The following is an 18,388-nucleotide window of genomic DNA, read 5'->3' as shown; positions in this document are numbered from 1 at the left end:
TACCCCGGGCTTTCCCGGCGGGCAGCCGGGGCTCCGGCTCGCCCGGGCCGGGGAAGTTGGAGCCGGGAGGAGAGGGGAGCCGCCGCGTGGGAGCCCCCGCGGGCGGACGGGCAGCGCTTGCGCAGCCGGGGCGCGCTCCCGCCCTCCCCGCTCGCCGCCGCCGATGTTTAATCGCCCGCGCTGCGCCAACCCGGCCGGGCTGCCCGGGGACCGCCTCGTCCCCTTCTCCGCGGGCGACATAACGGGCCTGGCGCGGCCAGGGCGCCCGGGGAGCACCCGCTCGCAGGCCAAGAGAAACGCCTCCTCTCCCCGCCGGCGCAGGGACCACCGCGAGCCAGCGCGGGGGGTGAAGATGGGGAACAGCCGCCTGGTACCTTGAGGACGCCCTCATCCTGCTTGGGGGTGATGTCTGTCCCTTCCAGGGGAGCCCCGTCCGCTTTCATCTCCTCCGCCGTCATCCCGCCCGCCGCTGCCACCGCTGCGCAGGGAAGGGCCGCCTCGCGGGGTCGGTGCTGGACTGGGCACCGGGAATGGGGCTGGGGGAGCGCCTCGCTGCACCTCCGGCTCTGGGCACCGCGGGCGAGGGCGGGCGCCACACGCCTCCTTCCCTGCTGCTCTCGCCGCAGCGCCGGCCCCCGGTCGGCGGGGAGGAGGAGGAGGAGGAGGAAGGGGAGGGGAGAGGGAGGGACCGAGAAGTTTCTAGAGCAGCCGCCGGGCTGCCGCAAAGCGCCTGGTTGAGCCAGGGGCCGGGGTGAAGGTGTGCGTCGCCCCCGGGGGCGGAGAGGCCATCGCCGGCGGGGCGGGGGTAAGGCAGCCGCCTGGCCGCGTTACACGTCTAGGGCGGCTGGGGCTACGGAGAAGAAGAGGAGGAGGAAGAGGAATAGATTATTCATGACAGGAGGAAGGGCGCGCTTTTACGGCGCTGGGCTTGCGGAGCAGGAGCGCCCACGGCTCGCAGGTGTTGCAGGGGTGCCTGGCCCGGCAGCGAGGAGGAGCTGCTGCGCCCTGCCCTGCCTTGGACAGGTTCTGCTGGAAGCTGCGCCTAGAGTGAAAGTAACCCTCCTGCCCTCTCAGTAGTGGCAGCCCCCCTCGTCCCCCTTCGGTATGAGCAGCCCTGTGCAGGTGCGTGGGCTTGTATTCTTTTCACCCGCCACGCGGTCTTGGACGGTCACAGGAAAGGTTGTACAAGCGGGCACGGAAGCACTGTGCCGGCAACGAGCTCAGACATCCCTTCGCTTGCAGGGCTGGGGATCACGTTAGGACCCATGTACTTGAAAACGATTTGTTTCCCAGGACCAGGGAAGGTGAAGACGTGCTTAAAGCACAGAGTGTAACCTCAGTGTTTGGCCCATCTGTATCCGTCTGGATAAAGTCAGCACCGTTTTGTTCCTCAACCTGCCGGTGGAATATTTGGGGATGCATAAATAAAAACGGTGGTACGGTGCTTTTGGCCAAATCATTTGCAACATCCAATGATCTAAAATCAGACTAGAACCTTGTCCATGATCTTGGGCATAAATAACTAAAGCAAGAGCGTTAAATGGATTCAACCTTCCACTGCAAGCTATTAATACCGGCCGCCCCGTTCAGCTTTGCCCGCCCCCCGCATAGGGTGGCACCTTTCCCGGCTCTTCTTGAACTTTCCACTCTCTCCCTCCGCTTTCCCCCTGGGTGCTGGGCTCTGGGCGGGTGCGGTGGCACCGCAGCCCCGCCTGCCAACCTGCTGCAGACGCTCCTCCGCGCCGCCGGCTCCAAAAAAGCGCCGGGGCTGCGGAACCGCGCCTGTACCGCACATACTCGCTGAGCGGCGGAGGGATGGACAGCCGCCTGCTTCTTGTGCGCGTTCTGCCTTTGCATCTTCAGCGTGATGTTTGAGCCTTCATTAACAAAACCGGGCACTGAGGGTGAAAGGAAGGGGGTTCGCAGGCAGGTGTGCAGTGTTCCGGAGTTACTTTTCCCTCGCAGCACCGGCCCATACAGTGCAGACCTCTAAGTTCAGAAGGGATGCCTGGAAAGGCTGCAGAAAGTTTGGCAGTGTGTGAGCTTGCTCTGTGAGTCCTGATGCTGCACGCAACCTGGAGTTGTTCTGTGCCAGTATAAAGCTGTATCTGTGCATGGTGCACAAAAACTCCAGCACCCTTAGGTGGGCTCTGCTGATGCCGAAGGAAAGTAGTAGCAATAGAGCCTAAATAAAGAACCTGTAGTTACTTCAGCAAGTGGGTATAAACTGCAAAATCTACAAGTTTCCCCTGAGGAGGAGCCTGCTTTTCAACCCCAAGCAAACATACACTTCAGTGCACTTTCAAACTGAGTAAGCAGGGGGAAGGTGGAGAAGGAGAGAATTGTGGTTTCTGTGTGCATTTGGTCTAGAAGCTTCTAGCTGCTTTCAGTTTGCAATTTAACATGGATGAGTTATTTGATTGCAGATTAGATCTGTAGGAGGTTCTGTACATGGACTCTAGACCCCGATACACTGAGGAACACAGAGAGAAGCATCTAAGCTGGTTCTGGTCCAGCAGGTCTAGCAGGTCTTGTTAGGGGAGGCACAGCAAAAATATAGGAGATACTTCTTCATCTAATGAGTCTGTATGGCACTGAATTTACATTCTCCAGTCAGTACTAACACACAAGTTCTCTACAATCCCAGTTCATCAGGTCTGACCTCTCTCTTTTCATCTAAATTTTCTAATAATAGATCAACTATAGTTGGTTTAATATAAATTTTTGCAGATCACCTGCCTCATGTTTGGCAATGAAGTTTCTGTTTGAAGTTTCTGATACTTTTTCAGCCACATATTGTATATGTCATAATCCAGCTTTTGATAATTGCAGTATGTAGAAATGATGCCAAATTATCTACAACTGCCAAACATGCTAGAATCAAGTTTAGGAAAGTGATAAATAGTAGAAAGGAAAGGATACCTCTTAGTGGAGATCGCTTGCAGATGTTATATGTGTCATATTGTCAGCCATCTCCCTGTTTTTGGCATAGCAGTGCAAGCTCTTACATAAGTAATTTAAAGCAGGTACTGCAAGCTATGTCCCTTAGTAACTATCTAAGACTACACAGATACTGTTTAAGGCCTTCCTTAAGGGCTGTATGGGCAGAGTTTTATGGATCAGGGGACAGAGAGAGTAGCAAAAAGACAGTGAGTATTTTAGATTATGTCAATGTCATAATGCTTTTGTTAGGGTATGGATGGAGGGAAGGCAGCTTAAAAGAGGAGACGTCTTTAAGGCATTATAAAGGAGTTTTGTGTCAGGCCTGTTCTCAGAAGATACATTGTAGAGACAATTTTGAAACTAAAGACAGTCACTAAGCAAGATGGGAGAATACAAAGAAAAGATTTCAGAGCTTGATGGGTATGCTCAGGTGAAGTGAAAATGAAAAATCTGGCAATAGCTTTCAGGCAGAGTGGAAGACAAGTGAGATGATTGCCTCAAACAGCAAAGACTAGCCCAGGCAGTAAAATGTCCTGAAAAATATCTAATTGCAGCAAGAATCTGATACAGCCTCCCAAAACACAGAGCCAATCTAAACCTGGTCAGCAACATGCTAGAATTATGAATAGGCTTATTCAAAGACTAGCTAGAGATAACAAGGTTTGGACATAAAACATAAAAGATGGCATGGAGCAACACAGCTCAGCTGGAACTTTGTTGGCAGGTCCTACACAGGCAAGGGCAGGACTCAAGGTGGCCTATAGCCCATCAAGAAAGGAGGATCTTTGGGTTGCTATCAAATGGTCGACTTCCCAAGTATGTCATGGCTCGAGTCACTGCACTGTGTGGGTTGACTGAAGCCCCACCAGGACAGGCTGTGGCCTCAAGTTCACTTGCCCAGCTGTGTTGATCATGCTGGCAATGCAGACTCACTGGAACTAGGAAAAGGAGTGAGGAGTGCATGTCTGCACAAGCTCAAAGATGGCATTATGAGATAACAGCAAACAGAATAACCAAAAAAGGAATGACCCTGGCTATTAATTTGTGATTGGAACAGGAACTGAACCCAAGCTCATCATGAGCACTGTTTTCACCCTTGATTGGCTTGGAAGGGCTGAGCACAGGGTGTAAGAAAGGAATAAAGACAGAAGCCACACACTGTATCGACTTGGACTCACCACCAGCTTGCAGATGGACTGACAGCCCAGCCATCAACAGGGACACTCCTGATGCCAACTGTAAGGGAAGACAAAATTCAACCCTGAGTGGCTTGAGTGTGGTGAAGACATTCCTGGGGAAACTAGTACCAAAAGGAGAGCTCACAGGACATGAACGAGGGCAATAATTTGTGCACCCATATTATTTGAAATAAGGCTTTAAAACTTTGGTCGATTGTAAATATCTATCTAGCTGCAATAATGAAGAGCTAAGTAAAATTGTCAGGTTTTTTAGGTTAGTTTTTTTAAGCATATGTTTCTTCTGAGATATTGTTTGGTTAGTCTCAGAATCCAAAAGAAACCCAAGATGTTGATGTGTCACACTTATGCTGAGTTGGAAAAGAATATGATTTAAGACATCAGGGATAGCTTCTAGTTACTTCTACTTGTTGCATTATAAAATATAACAGTGATAAGGAGGAAATATGCTCAGTATATAGAATTGCACTTTTTTGTTGCAAGGAGTAATTCTATCCTTGAAGTCCACAGTAGGGCACAAACCTTCATCAGTCTAACCCTATCCCGTTATTTCGTGTGACATGCCTGTGACAGGCTATTAAGAATGTCACCTGCTGCGTACCACCTGCATTATACCCTGCCTGTTTTTCATTCTCAGCTTCGCTGAGCTGTCCCAGTATCCCTGCTTTCCCTTGCTCCCCAGCAGTGTAAAGCAAATCAATTCCTGTCCTTTTAGTTTAGAAGGGATAAAGTTGTTGGTTTTCCTTATCCTTTACCACATCATTACAGACTGTAGTAGATTGTCATGACCCACATGCAAGGAGCATCAGACCTCTTTTCTGTTCCTTTTCAAATGAAAACATAGCGATACACTCATTCCCTGCGTTAAAACCAAGCAACATTTAAAGGGGCGTGACCTGAGTTGTAGTATAGCAGGCATGCATGAGACTCAACCCTCCAGCACTGGATTGGAAAAGGGCTCTCTGTACCTGCAGTTCCCTGGGATTTCTGAGCTGCTCTGCTCCTTGTTCACCAACAGATGTCAACATTTTTCTAAAACTATGGGCCGTAGGATTTGCAGATAGGCAAGGTTTAATTTTTAAAAAATTATTTCCTGGTATGGTTATGATTTCTTCTCCTTTGCTTCTGTACATTCCCTTCTATTTTTTAGTAATTTCATTTATGTGATATATACACTGTCCTTTGTTGATCACAGATGTAGATTTTCAAAAAGACTAAACAGCAATTTTTTTGTATAGACATCTCTTCTGATTCAGCATATTCCTGTCTTTACTGTTCATAGCTCATCAGCCTAATTTCAATTCATAGAAAATTAATAAAATTAATTTTAATTAAGATGTTATTTACCTTTCCAGATGCAAAATTATTTTAAAATACCTAGTCAAGTTTCATCAGCTGCTTTCATTTTGTTCTTTCCTTGCCTTAAAAGCAATCAAGATTACTAGACAAATGTATGTATAGACATTCTGATTTTATATTTCTTTGCATCCTGTTAGCCAATGAGTCTACCCTAATGTGTGTGTTAACACTACCAGAAAGGACGGGCAATTCATATTTGCTTTTTATTCCTTAAAGCACAGCAACATTTCACCAGGCTTAGAAACTGTAATATTTTGTCATCTATTGCTGTGAAGTGCCATATGAAAATAACACCAATAACAGTAATTATGGATAGCAATTGCCTGACTGATTCTCCTGTACTTTTACTAAAAGATATTCTTTTTAAGGTTTTATCAATTTTCAATCTCTTTTCTAATAACTCTTAGGATTGTAATTGTAAAAAAAAATAAATACAGTAATTTTCTTTGTTAATTTCTTTCTTGATCTAATTTTAGAGTTCTCATTAATTTGCAACCTAATCTACTTCTTTGGCTCTATTTTCCTAGGATGTATTTAGATTTTGATTTTTTTTAATTTTATTATGTAACCTTGGAAAGGTTTTCTTTTAATGTTTTTTTTTCTAATTTTGTCTTTCCATTCAAGCTTTCCTGCTTGGCTGCCTGCACCTCCTCCATCTCTCTTCTCTGGCTGTGTCAGGGGAAGTTCAGATTGGATGTTAGGAAAATGTTCTTTACAGAGAGAGTGCTTGGTCAGGCACCAAGCCTGTCAGAGTACAAGAAACATCTGGGCAATGCTCTGACTCATATTGTTTAGTTTTAGGCAGTCCTGTGAGAAGCAGGGAGTTGGACTTGATGATCCTTACAGGCCCCTTCCAACTTGAGATATTCTGTGATTCTATGATCTGCACTAGGTGCCTTCTTTTGCCATGGTTTTGAGCACTTTTTAAGAAAGCTGGTTGTCCAAGTGTTGTGTTCTCTTTTGTGTGCAGTCAGTTGCACCTGAATCTCTTGCTTTATCTCACCACCTTTTTTGCCCATTGCTTGATCTTTACATCTCATGGCTTACCGCTTTAGCTTACCTAACATAGCCCAGTGGTAACTTCAGGGTGCTTATACTTTCACAGGTATAGGGCAAAGAATGTTCGGTTCTGGGAGTTGTCACATCCACGGAAACACAAGTTTGAGCCCATTCAGAAATGGACCAGCCTCACAGTTACCCTGGATGCTGTATGCATGGGAGCACACACTGGCTAAGACCAAGTTCCTGGTCCTCCAGCAGTGCAGGCTACTGAGCACATTACTGCCCCAACACCAGCCCAGGCTCTCGCTTGAGTGCTTAGACCAGCTGCAGAGCCCGCTTAGTCTTGCAATGTAGACACTGCTTTTCTTTATAAGAATGTGCCATAGAACTTTGAAGCATCCTCACAGTTTTTATGTATGTTAAATTTGTATTTGTGCTACACAGCACACAAGTCACAGAATCACAGAATGTTTTGGGTGGAAGGGATTTCAACGATCACCTAGTCCAAACCCCTGTCATGGGCAGTGATACCTTCTATTAAACCAGGTTACTCAAAGCCCCATCCAACCTGACTTTGAACACTTTCACTGGTGGGGCATCCACAGCTTCTCTGTGCAACCTATTCCAGTGTCTCCCTACTGTCCCTGTAAAAAATTTCCTCATTATAGCCAATCTAAATTTACCCTCTCTCAGTTTAAAACCTTGTTGATGATGAATAGGTATAATGAATATAAGTATTTTTGTCTCTTCGGCAAATGCCAAATGTCAGCATTCCTCTCCTTGCTCAATTTGTCAAAAAACATATAAAGAAGAAAGAGTCCATCAATTCCTTACTAGCTGCAGGGTTTGCAGCATACTTGGGTTTTGGTTATTGTGCAGAAGACAGGTGGACTGTAAATCTGAAATAGAGAAAAGAGTGGAAAGCCCATGGGTCCACTCTATTTAAGAAGAACAGCCAAGTACCTAGGAATTGTGTGTCTCCCTCACTTAGGCTGCCTGTGTTCTTAACACGTGATCCACCCCATTGGCTGTCCTGTGTCTTTTGTCCTCACAGGTTCTCCACAATCCTGTAGTTTTGACTCATGAAGATCCTCACAGGGTTTACAGGGACCTTGAAGGCTCACCCGGAGTGACTGACCACTTGACACGCAAAATCTGTTCCCTTACTCACCCTTAGAGCTCCCTCTGGTCATCTGTCTCACAGATATTCTTCTTGAGTGGACCAAGGGGTATTCCTTCTTTTGTAGCACATCTCTTTTGCTTGTGTGTGATGGCTTCTGGACAGCAGATGATACAATCTCAAGTCTGTATTTAATGAAATCCGATTATCTTCCCACAGCATTTTTGTCCCTTTTCCAGAGACAGAAAAAAGGCTGTGATAGAGTTAGGCATCTTGCAGGATTTATAAATGTATGCTTCAATACCTACTCTCAATTTTCTCAGCTCTGCAGGGAGTAGGAATTGTCTGGAGGTGAGAGGTATAAGGGGCAGAAGGGAAGACAAGGGATCAAGAATCTGTCTGAGACACTGTCATAGAGAATTTGTACTTCCATGTTAAGAAGGAAGGCAGCTAGCAGCCAAGATCTTCCCCTTCCTTCTGTGTGTGCCCAACAGTAGTTGTTTCCTCCTGACTGACACGAGAGACATACAGATCAGTCTTCTGTAGCTTCCTTCAATTCTTGTTAGCCATGTGTGTTCTCTGTCCCTGCTGTGTTTTCTCCTATCTCTCTCTTGAAAGAGATCATCTGTAGTTGTGTCTGTTCTGGATCTAGTGAGTGCACTTAATTCCCTCTCTCCACACTGAAATGCTTAACACAACTGAAATGGAGAAACTGTGATTACATAGGAATTGGAAATTCTCTTATATGGTGACAATTGCTTTCAGTTGAGAGAGTTAAAATCCTTTGCAAGGCAGCCACACCTTGCTCTGGATAAATGCCAGGGAGCAGCAGTCCTCCCAGATCTAGAGTCTAGGATGTTAGCTTTCAGATCATGTGATAAGAAAAAAGGTGGGGGCTAAGAAGTTTTCTAAGTTTACTTCAAATCTAGTCCTGTAGAGTAATCATCATGTAGAACACCTGAAGAACAATTCTAAGCACATATACAGGCTACATGGAGAATAAATTGAGAGTAGTCCTTCTGAGAAGGACTTGAGGATGTTGGTCGACAAGAAGCTCAACATGACCTGGCAATGTGTTGCAGCCCAGAAAGCCAATCATGTCCTGGGGTGTATCAAAAGCAGTGGGACCAGCAGGTTGAGGGAGGGGATTCTGCCCCTCTGCTTCACTCTTATGAGACACCACCTGGAGTACTGCATCCAACTCTGGAGTCCCTAGTGCAAGGAAGGCATAGACCTGTTGGAACAAGTCCAGAGGAGGGCCAACAAGGTGATCGGGGAGGTGGAGCACCTCTCATATGAAGACAGGCTGAGAGAGTTGGGGTTGTTCAGCCTAGAGAAGAGAAGGCCCTGGGGAGACCTTAGAGCCCCTTCCAGTACCTGAACAAAACTACAAGACACCTGGAGAGGGACTTTTTACAAGGACATGGAGTGATAGGACAAGGAGTACTCACTTTAAACTGAAAGAGGGCAAATTTAGATTAGATGTTAGGAAGAAATTCTCTGCTGCAGGGATGGTAAGGCACTGGAGCAGGTTTCCCAGAGAAGTTGTGTGTACCTCATCCATGGAAGTGTTCAGAGCTGGGTTGGATGGGGCTTTGATCACCTGGTCTAGCAGAGTGGAGTGAACAGCTCAGCAGCATCAATCCTTATTCAGACAAAATAGCTTCTCAGGTCTTGTTTTGCCCCCATTTTCTATTGTTTCAGGCCTGCAGAAACTTGTTTGCCCCATTGCTTTTGTTCTCCTGAGCCACACAGTCCAGTGGACAGAGAGGGGGTCAGGTGCCATCTTGCCTTTGTCTGAGAAAATGACGGCGGGTGCTCTCTATGGGAAGTGTTTTTGTTTGTTTGGCAGTGGATACGCTTTTGTGAGTAGAGCACTCTCTCTTTTGTTCCCTCTTTAATTGATACTGATGTGGTTATGGCAAGTTTTTCAGGAAAATTGTGATTCCAAGTTGTGGCCCCTCCAAGTGTTTCCTCCGTTGTTGTAAGGGATCAGGGGAGTGGGCAACTTGAGTGGGGTTAATTTTCCTGCTGGGTTTTTAAACCAGCACAATGGGAAGTGTAGTTTTTGTCCTATGTTAATCAGCATGTTTGACTCATAAATCTCATGTTAAACAACAGTGGAGTCTCATGATAGTTTGGATGGAAAAACAGAGCTTCCAGGCATGTCCAGAGGATAAGAAATGAGAATGATACTGTCATTCTTGATCAGGTTGCTGATCAAGCACTCTGGGACTTGTGACAAATCCAAATCAAGGATGCAGCTGCCCCAGGACTTACCATTTTCCTGCGTTTGCATAACAAGTATTTGCTTTCAGGGTAGCCAAATATGAAATGCATGTGAAGACTGGTGTTGGCACAGGATGCTGCCCAGGAAAGGGCCACGCCCCCATGGTGCAGCTCCTTTCATGCAGTAAGTGTTGCGTTCCAAGTCACTCCTCTGAGTCCTGAATGACAGAAACTGCGTGAGAGTGGGTTGTACTCTCTGTCTCAAAGTCTTCCTGTTTGCACAGTCACAGCTGCTGCAGCTCGACAGAAGACAACCTCAGGGAAAAGCTAAGCCAAACTTTCAAACTGAGGGAGCCTTAATAGCACGTGACACCCATAGACCCCAAAGGGCTTGGCAATCAAGGTTAGTACCACCCTCCTTACCTCGTAGATGGGAAAACAGATGAAACGAAGCTACAGAAAAGAGAAATTATTTTCTTGAGATTGCAAAGCAGTTTGGATCAGAGAACTAGGGCATGAATCTCCTGTGCCCAGACCTGCTCTCCTAGGTACTGTGTGACTTAAACTGAAGTTATTTCGGGGAGCTGGTTGTCTCCATTGTTTGTGCTTGCTCTCCCCCAGCCTCAGAGCAACTTCTAATACTAAGCAAGAGCTTATAGGGCCTAAGTGAAGGTAGAAAAATACAACTTTGGAACAGCATGTTGCAGCAACTGCGTGTAGCTCTGTACATATCCAATTAGGAGCTAAAATATGAACTGCATGTTTGAATTATGTTGTGTTTTCTGTTGATACAATCTTTTCATCTTCTGGGTGTTTCTGTGTAAACCACCTCTACTAAGCAAATTCCTAATAGACTTCCTGGAACATCTGGCACTCTCTCTCTCCAAATAAATTGTTAATGGGAAAGTGAATACCTGTATTTCCCTATTTTGTCCCATGGTACTTAGCAGAATTTGTTGAAGCAGTCATTTTCTTTGCCTCCATCATCTTGATATACTTGTCACTTTAATTTTTTAATTTTTAAATTTAAATTTTAAATTTAAGTTAAATTTAAAATAATTTTTAAAATTATTTAAATGGTAAATACTGTGATAACAAAGCCAAAAAAGCAAACAAAAAAAATACCAAATCCCCCAAAAAGTTGTGTCCACAAAGCTGATTCCTTTTTGTTTGGAGTTCCTACTAGACAAGAAAATTACTCCACAGGGTTGTTAGAGCTGTCCTTTATTGCTAAGCCATGCTGTAATGGATGATGGTCTTCTCTCCACCAGATAGGAGCTTCCTGAAGATGAAACCCTCTGCCGTCTATGAGCTGTTAGTGGACAGTGTTGGGCCATGGGACTTCACTGGCGGTTTTGTTCCTTGTGAACTGCTACTTGTCGGAGAGGATGCCTACCCTGTGCTCCTGAGTGCTAAGAAGCAAGTTCTGATTGCTGTTTCACAGTATGGGAAGGGCCGGATGGTGGTTGTTTCCCATGAAGGAATCTTGAAGGACTCCAAGTTTTCCCAGTTCCTCAGAAATGCTGTGGAGTGGCTTAAGCCTTGCCCCGAGGCCCTGGTTGGCGTTCATTCTCGGTTGGATTCCCTCTCCCAGGTGCTGCTCAAGGCTGGCACTAAAGTACAGGCCGGGGCAGAGCTCAGCCCCTCCCTGGGAGTGTACTGTGTGGATGCCTATGACAGCTCGAAGGCGAAAGACCTGGTTGGCTTTGTGAAAGGGGGTGGAGGGCTCCTCATTGGAGGCCAAGCCTGGCACTGGGCTAGTCAACATGGCAAGGAGAAGGTGCTGTTCGAATTCCCTGGGAACCAGGTGACCAGCGTGGCTGGCGTGTACTTCACAGGAAATGCTGTGGAAAAAGGCATCTTCAAAGTAGCTAAGAAAATTCCCAAGATCCCATTAGTTGTCCCGTGAGTATCTGAATTGCTCTCTATTTAAACAATGGTTCAGGTTGCGCAACTGAGCTGTTTATAGAAGATTCGTGAGGTGAGAGTTGAGGATGACGGTGAATACTAGTTCTTTAATAGCCAGGATGGGATGCAACTGTTGTCTTCCAGTTTAAAGGGGACCTTTCCACTCTTTGTAATTGGAAAGAATGGTGTTTTCTACTGCTTCCAGTGCGGCTGGGACAGACACAGGGAATCCATTCAGGGAGAAGAAAATGAGGGGAGCCATCTTTTAGAGCATTCTGCCTGATCAAGTGTACCTGAGTGCAACACACAGCAACAGAGGGACAGGAGGAGGAACTCCTTTCCCTCTCCCCACATTGTACAATTAGGGCAATTTTCCCATAGCTGAAAAACAGGTTGGTGATGAAGCACCAGGGCAGCCCTCTGGGCCAGGCTTTGGCTGACAGCTGCTAAACCTGTTTAGCCTGTTACTTGCAGGAATTCACCTTCTGCAGGTGAGACCCTGGGGCCGCCCCAGAGGTGAGGAAGCAGGCTGGGTGCCACCTTCCTTCTCAGTTCTGACCTGGGCTGAGGGCTGGAAATCTCAGTGCTCACAGTTTGTTTGGGATTCCAGCCTGTCCCTTTGAGTCCTGGAGCATCAGGTGTAAAACTCGGAGCTGACCAGTCGTTGGAGTCCTGGGCATTGCTCTGCCACCCTCCTCCCCTTGCCAGTGGCTGTGCCTGTTACCACTTTCTTCTGAGTTACACAAGGCACAGCAGGTTCTCCTAGGAGCATGAGTGCTGCTGCGCTTCTGCTGTGTGGCAGCTTAATTTCACTGTAGGGAAAGCCACAACAGTTGCAGTAAAATTCCCTGCAAGTCTTTCCTTCACAGCCTTTTCCTTGTGGATATATAATACTAAATTTCTAATATTTTCAAACAATTTGATTTGATACTTTCGGGATGCTCAATTTATTTAGTAATAAAGATAGTAGAAATCTTAGCTGTTGGATTCAGTGAGATGCTTAGAATACAGCTAACAAATAAAGTTATTATTTAAAATTTGCTGGTTCATTTTTGTCCCCACCTGTATTGCACAGGCACGTTCCCACTGCTTCATACACAGTGCATAAAAAAGGGAGAGGGCTGGAGAATTCAGCAGAGAAAAATTGCATCACAATTATTATGACTTTAAATGGTAACTAAGGTGAAATATACCTTGTTTAGGTTGCTTCTGTGGTGATTTTTATTCAATCCAGAGCCACAGAGAAATTTAGGTATCTAATTTCTGTGTAACACAACAGCTCTGTGCCTCTAGGCCTTCCTGGCAGCTTTGTGTACAGAGAATCTGACTGCAGTCTGAGGCAGGTGCTGTGACATAAGCCAGGGCACATACTCTGTGTGACAAAGGGTCTCAGTAAAGTAGTAACCGAAGGAGAGCTGCAGATTTAATTCCTGTGATACAGGTGTGCAGAAGGGCAGCATAATTTATTCTTACTGATTTGGCTGCGATGGCCACGTAACAACAGATACTTTACAGGTGTTGGGGGAAAACTGTTTGGCAGAACCAGGAGAAAGTGTGTACAAAGCAAATGAGAGTCATTCAGCATATCTATATCCACAGTGACATAAAGGAGTTATATCGAAGTAACAGAGATAAGAGGGCCTTGCACAGCCTAATCTCTTTATATTGTGGAAACCAACAATGTGAGGTAATGTGAGGTCTATGTTTTAGGGCTCCAATTCAACTTCAAATCACTCATTATTTGTCTAGCTGTGTGTCTGCCTGTCCATATAGCCCATCTGTTGTTGCTCTCCTTCTTCAATTCTCAGCAGTGGCAGAGGCTGGGAAATGGCAGAGAGAAATCTTTTGGGCTTGCCTAGTTGTTAAAGACTAGGGCGGGGCAAATGGAGAAAGTTTCTATTATAGATTTGCCAATTCCCACACCATTTGCAGTTTAAATCTGCGGTTCAAAAACCATGAAGGGTCTGATTTTTGAGTTTCTGCAATGTATTTAGATTTTCAACTGGCTCTTCAAAGTCAGAGATCTAGAAACTTCCTTTTGGCCTGTTCTTTCCTTTTTCTAAATGAGTGCTGAGATTCTTACAGATTTGATTGGCTATAGAAACTGAGGCTTTAAAAGGAAAAAAAAATGAGATATTGCTGTATTTTATTTTTTTTAATGAAAGAACTGACAGCATGATGTACTAGGATGAGGGAGGAAGAATAGGCAAGGATGGATGAGGTTGGTTTTGAGCCAAGAATTGTGGGATGGGGGCTAACCTGAACCTGTCTTGATTCTGCAGGCACCAGGCCAACCTCAGCCTTGATGCTGAGTTTCTCCTGCGTGATGTGCTGGAGCTGGACTTGATGACAGGGGGCATTCCCTCCACCTTGCTGGTGCATGGTGTACTCTCCTTCCCCCTCTGCCTGGACAGCTCGCACTGCTGCCTCTTGGCTGCAGCACACTATGGCCGAGGCCGTGTTGTGGTGGCAACCCACGAGAGCCATCTGTTCTCCCCAAAGCTGGCCAGATTCCTGCTCAACGCTGTCTGCTGGCTGGATGCCGGGAGAAAGGGGCTGGTGGGTGTGGATCCCAGCCTGAAGAAAATGTGTGGTCTCCTCTCTCTGGAAGGGGTGAAGTCGCAGGTGTCACAGCTGACAGGTGACCTCAGCGTGTACTGCTGCTCTTCTTACAGCGACAGAGAGGCGGAAAGGATTCACGCTTTCGTGGCAGAGGGAGGTGGCCTATTGGTGGGAGGCCAAGCCTGGTACTGGGCTTCTCAGAACTGCGGCAAAGCTGCTGTGGCAGAATATCCTGGCAACAAAATCCTGAACCGCTTTGGGCTGAGTATCCTGGGGCAGAGTGGCCAGGCGGCCAAGCACCGGCCCGTGGGGCCTGGGGAGCACTACCACTTCCGCAAGGCGCTCCTGCTCTTCAGCACGCAGGTGAACAAATGTGAGGAGCTCACGGAGCCCCTGAAGGACTGGCTGCAGTGCCTAGCACGGGACTGTGCTGCTTTCCTGCGCATCCCAGCCCACGACTGCCCAGCATATGCCTCGCTGCACCGCATCCTGACCAAAGTGCTTCAGAGAAGTGGGATCCCACAGGTCAGCAGGCACTGCCCTGTCAAGAGAAACTCCAAAGAGGCAGTCCTGCTCTGCATGGCAACCGAGCTGTCCCTCACCATGACAGACAGTGCAGCCCTGGTGCAGAAATGTGCTACTGGGGTCTGTGCCCTCCCTGTCACTGTGGAAATTGATGGCACAAACCCAGGTGAGGAGTGTATCTCCTGTCCTCTTGAAACGTCCTGTTGCTGGGGTCGGTGTGGTGCCCGGCCTCAGCATGCATCCGTCTGTGTATGTCTGAACATGTGCAATTTCACTGTGGGCTTGAGAGGAGGCCAACTTCTGTGTAGTGGCAGATGGGATCCTTTTGTGGCCAGCTCTGATTTCAGCACTCTGAAACACCCTATGAAAGTCCTTCTTCCTCACTGTTGGTGCACAGGCACCTGGGGAAGACAAACCCCTTAACAACTCTTACCCCAGGGTATTTGCACAGCACAATGGCTTTGGCAGTAAAGCTTCTTTAGGAAACCCTGTGCTCTACACTACAGGTTGCTGTTGTCATAGTTGTGCTGATACAGCCATCTATGGAGACATCCTACAAAGAGGTAGGAGTTAGAAACATAAGGGATTTTTGTTATCTAGATAATTTCAACTTGAGTTAGAGCACAGTCTCACATCTTGCTGTATCAGCACAGTTAGTGGAGTGAAGATCTGGTTTTGGGGGTGAAAACGGGAGGCTGGAAGTATGCTGGGAACTTCTAGGGCTGACACCACCACTGGAGCCAAGGTATTTGTAATTACACCATTAATGATTTGTCTACGCTTAGGCCTTGTATCTGTACAAGTTTGCTGAGATTCCTGCTCATAACTGATATGTTTAAACTCTAGGTTAAATTCCATTAGTAAGGTTTTATCCCCTGGACACATTAATCTTGAGATTTTATGGGGGGTTTTTTGGTATTAGGATATAATTTAGAGGAGTTGTTTCCAAACTGTTCTAATGAGATGAAGGAGACTGTTTCTGGAGTGGCAATGCCTGACTGCAGAGGTTATGCAAAGAGAAAAGCTGTGGAATAACTGCTCACTGGTTTTAGCATTAATGAGTCTGGACAAAAGGGGAAAATTGTTAGGGTTGGTTGAACTGAATGGATTGGCTCAAACACAGTATTTTGTTTGAAGAGAAATATTCAGAATTTGTGTAATTTCACATAAATAAAAAAGAAAGAAATGCTAGCAAACCCTGAACACCATTCAAAACTGCCTTTGATGCAAATTCAGCAAAACTGAAACGAACTGGTAAAACATTGTGATATAGTCTAATCGACATTTTTCTGTGGATTAGATTTTGCTTGACAAAACTGGTCTTGCTTTCTTGGATGACAGGAAGGGTTGTAAGCTGGGTGCTTTACGACAGTTCATCTCTTTTTAGGACTTCTGGTGTCTGTATTGAAACATGCCTAAGTAAACTTTATGTCAGACCTTGGGAGTAGAATGTACCCAATATGTATGGTAGAGATGGGTCAGTTTTGCACTATGTACTGCAAGTATTTAAAGAGATCTAGGATGAGGAGACTTGCTTTTCCAAGAGAAGACTGTCTAGAAACGTGCTGAATTGTAGTGACACGATGGGATACCTAGCATGGAACGATCTCTTTAGACCTTCTCATAACTTCAATCACCTAGAAATGGGAATTCCTGTGGGCTGCAGCTTGTGCTGGAAAAATACAGTCAATAAGGAAAAATGCAATGCTCCTGTCAGTCTGTTATTTGGGAAATATTTTATGACCATTACAACTTCAACTGTGTTTAATACCAGCATAGTTGGCACCCCTTATGAGGGCTTTAGGGTAAGAGGATCTGAGTGGAGGAGGTGTTGGAATTTTGGTTTCTTTTTTTATTATTATGTATTATTTTTAAAAGGTACTGGTAAATGCATTTAAGCTTGGAATTTCCAGAAGTTCAAATTTACGTGGGCTTGCTTATTAATGATTTGATGTTCTTGTTCATGCTGCTACCCTACAGCTTTGAAACTGTATTTCTGACAGGTTGGGTAAAATGCGAGACGGTTCTCTGAGTGTAGAGCAAGGGATAAGAAAAGGATGGAAGATTGTTCTCCTGCTGAAACTTCAAATCTCCAGAATCTATAATGGTCAGGACAAAGAAGTGCTTGACTGTTCAGGACTGTGTTATCTCTTACCTTTAGGTAAGACAGCCTGGAGGAGTACAGGACTCTACCTCCCTGAAGGGCACACAGCAGTTATAACATGCCCATGCCTAGTGGTCGGTGCTGGTCTGAAGGTAAGATCTCTCTATTTTGGCTTTAGTTTACACTTCTGTATTTGACAGGTGAGCGTTCAAAAATTTTCTCCTTAATGTTTTTTGCTACCTTTTCAGTCCTTTCCTACTGCTGCCACCGTGTGGCACTTCAAATGCTTTGTTATCATTTTTTCACCTCATGTTCTTACTCTTTTCTTTTGCATTCTTCCTGTTTTTGTGTGCTGGAGGGATAATTGAGTGTGGCCGCTGCTTGAGGGCAACTGTGTTTGTTCTGTTATTGTGCAAAGAGGACTGGGCCCTTCTATGCACCAAACTTGATTCCATCTCTTCAGATTTCTCATAAATTACTTTGACAGTGCTGTCATTAATGCTCGTGTAGATGTATCCAGAGCAGAGATACACTATTACTTGGGATCCCGTTCTCCACAAAATATGACACAGGTAAACGCTTACCTGCTTGAACATTTTTTGCAGTGTCCTTCCTGCAGCTGAAATGCAAAATTAATTCAGGTGATCTGTCTGATCCTGCAGCCACATATTGTTTGTTTTCCTACAAGAGGTCCAAGGAGAAGGCACAATAAAAGATGTAAGCCATGTGCACATCTCTCCATCTCCTGTGTTACAGGACGTGACTTTGATGCTGGTAAAGGGTAGAGGAATGACCAATGCAAGTACAGTGTAGTGAAAGAAGTCACTGCGGTACCCTGACCAGCTGGTGAAGGATGTAGTTGAGCCAGTAATAATGGGAGAATAGCTGTAAGACTGTCTGAGACAGGGATAGCATTGAACTTCATCAGCTTTTTTCATAATATTTACTGATCCTGGCCACCACAGGCTGAAAAGTTGAACTAGGCTGGAGCCGGAAGGCTGCTTCTGCGTGTGTACTCTGCAGGGACAGTGCTGTAGCAGAGAGTTCAGGATGTTGAGGTCAGGCTGCCAGGTTGCACTCGGACACCTTTGATCAGCTGTTCCTATGCTTCTATTTGGCAGGTGCAGATTGGGTGTCACACAGATGACCTCTCTAATGCCAAAGAGATGAAACGGGCACCAGTGGTAATACGCACCTGTGATGTTGCCTGCCAGAAGCAGTCCATTTCTTGCCTCTGGGGTGGCCTGATTTACATCATAGTACCAGCAAAGAGTGTCTTGGGGAAGGTGCCCATCACAGTGGAAGGGGCAGTCAGAGCTCCTTTCTTCAAGCTTGGTATGTTTGTTTACCTTAGAGCTTTTTTCCTTAGGGCTGCTCACAGATGCTGCTGTCCCTGTGACTGAAAGTAAAGATGGTCCCGTGCTTAGGAAGGTCTTAAAA

The 18,388-nt window shown here is 46.0% G+C and overlaps 2 protein-coding genes across 6 annotated transcripts in view; one reads left to right on the top strand and one right to left on the bottom strand.

The window, feature by feature from the left end:
- FKBP4 (FKBP prolyl isomerase 4) overlaps nt 1-625 on the bottom strand; it is an 18,423-nt gene extending 17,798 nt beyond the window's left edge. Inside the window, exon 1 of the mRNA XM_027722115.2 lies at nt 375-625. Within this exon, the coding sequence (XP_027577916.1) occupies nt 375-458 (84 nt within the window). The 5' untranslated portion in view covers nt 459-625. The remainder of the gene's footprint in view (nt 1-374) is intronic.
- On the top strand, nt 196-18,362 carry TCAF2 (TRPM8 channel associated factor 2). Of its 5 annotated transcripts, none has more exons than XM_039381618.1 (5): nt 196-370; nt 11,121-11,754; nt 14,040-15,010; nt 17,006-17,100; nt 18,070-18,362. In XM_039381618.1, exons 2-5 carry the CDS (start codon nt 11,138-11,140, stop codon nt 18,349-18,351), a joined length of 1,965 nt encoding a protein of 654 aa, XP_039237552.1. In that variant the 5' UTR covers nt 196-370; nt 11,121-11,137; the 3' UTR covers nt 18,352-18,362. The 5 variants fall into 5 exon arrangements, with proteins under 5 accessions (XP_039237552.1, XP_039237551.1, XP_039237549.1 ...); XM_039381617.1 differs by lacking the exon at nt 196-370 and adding an exon at nt 695-1,122; XM_039381615.1 differs by lacking the exon at nt 196-370 and adding an exon at nt 9,161-10,033 and having other exon boundaries at nt 10,134-11,754.
- Nucleotides 18,363-18,388: the final 26 nt, after the last annotated feature.

Source organism: Pipra filicauda, unplaced genomic scaffold (assembly GCF_003945595.2).
Source record: "Pipra filicauda isolate LSUMZ 115617 unplaced genomic scaffold, ASM394559v2 scaffold234_size1211729_pilon, whole genome shotgun sequence".
Classification (NCBI taxonomy): Eukaryota; Metazoa; Chordata; class Aves; order Passeriformes; family Pipridae; genus Pipra; species Pipra filicauda.
This window is presented reverse-complemented; position numbering and strand designations above follow the sequence as displayed.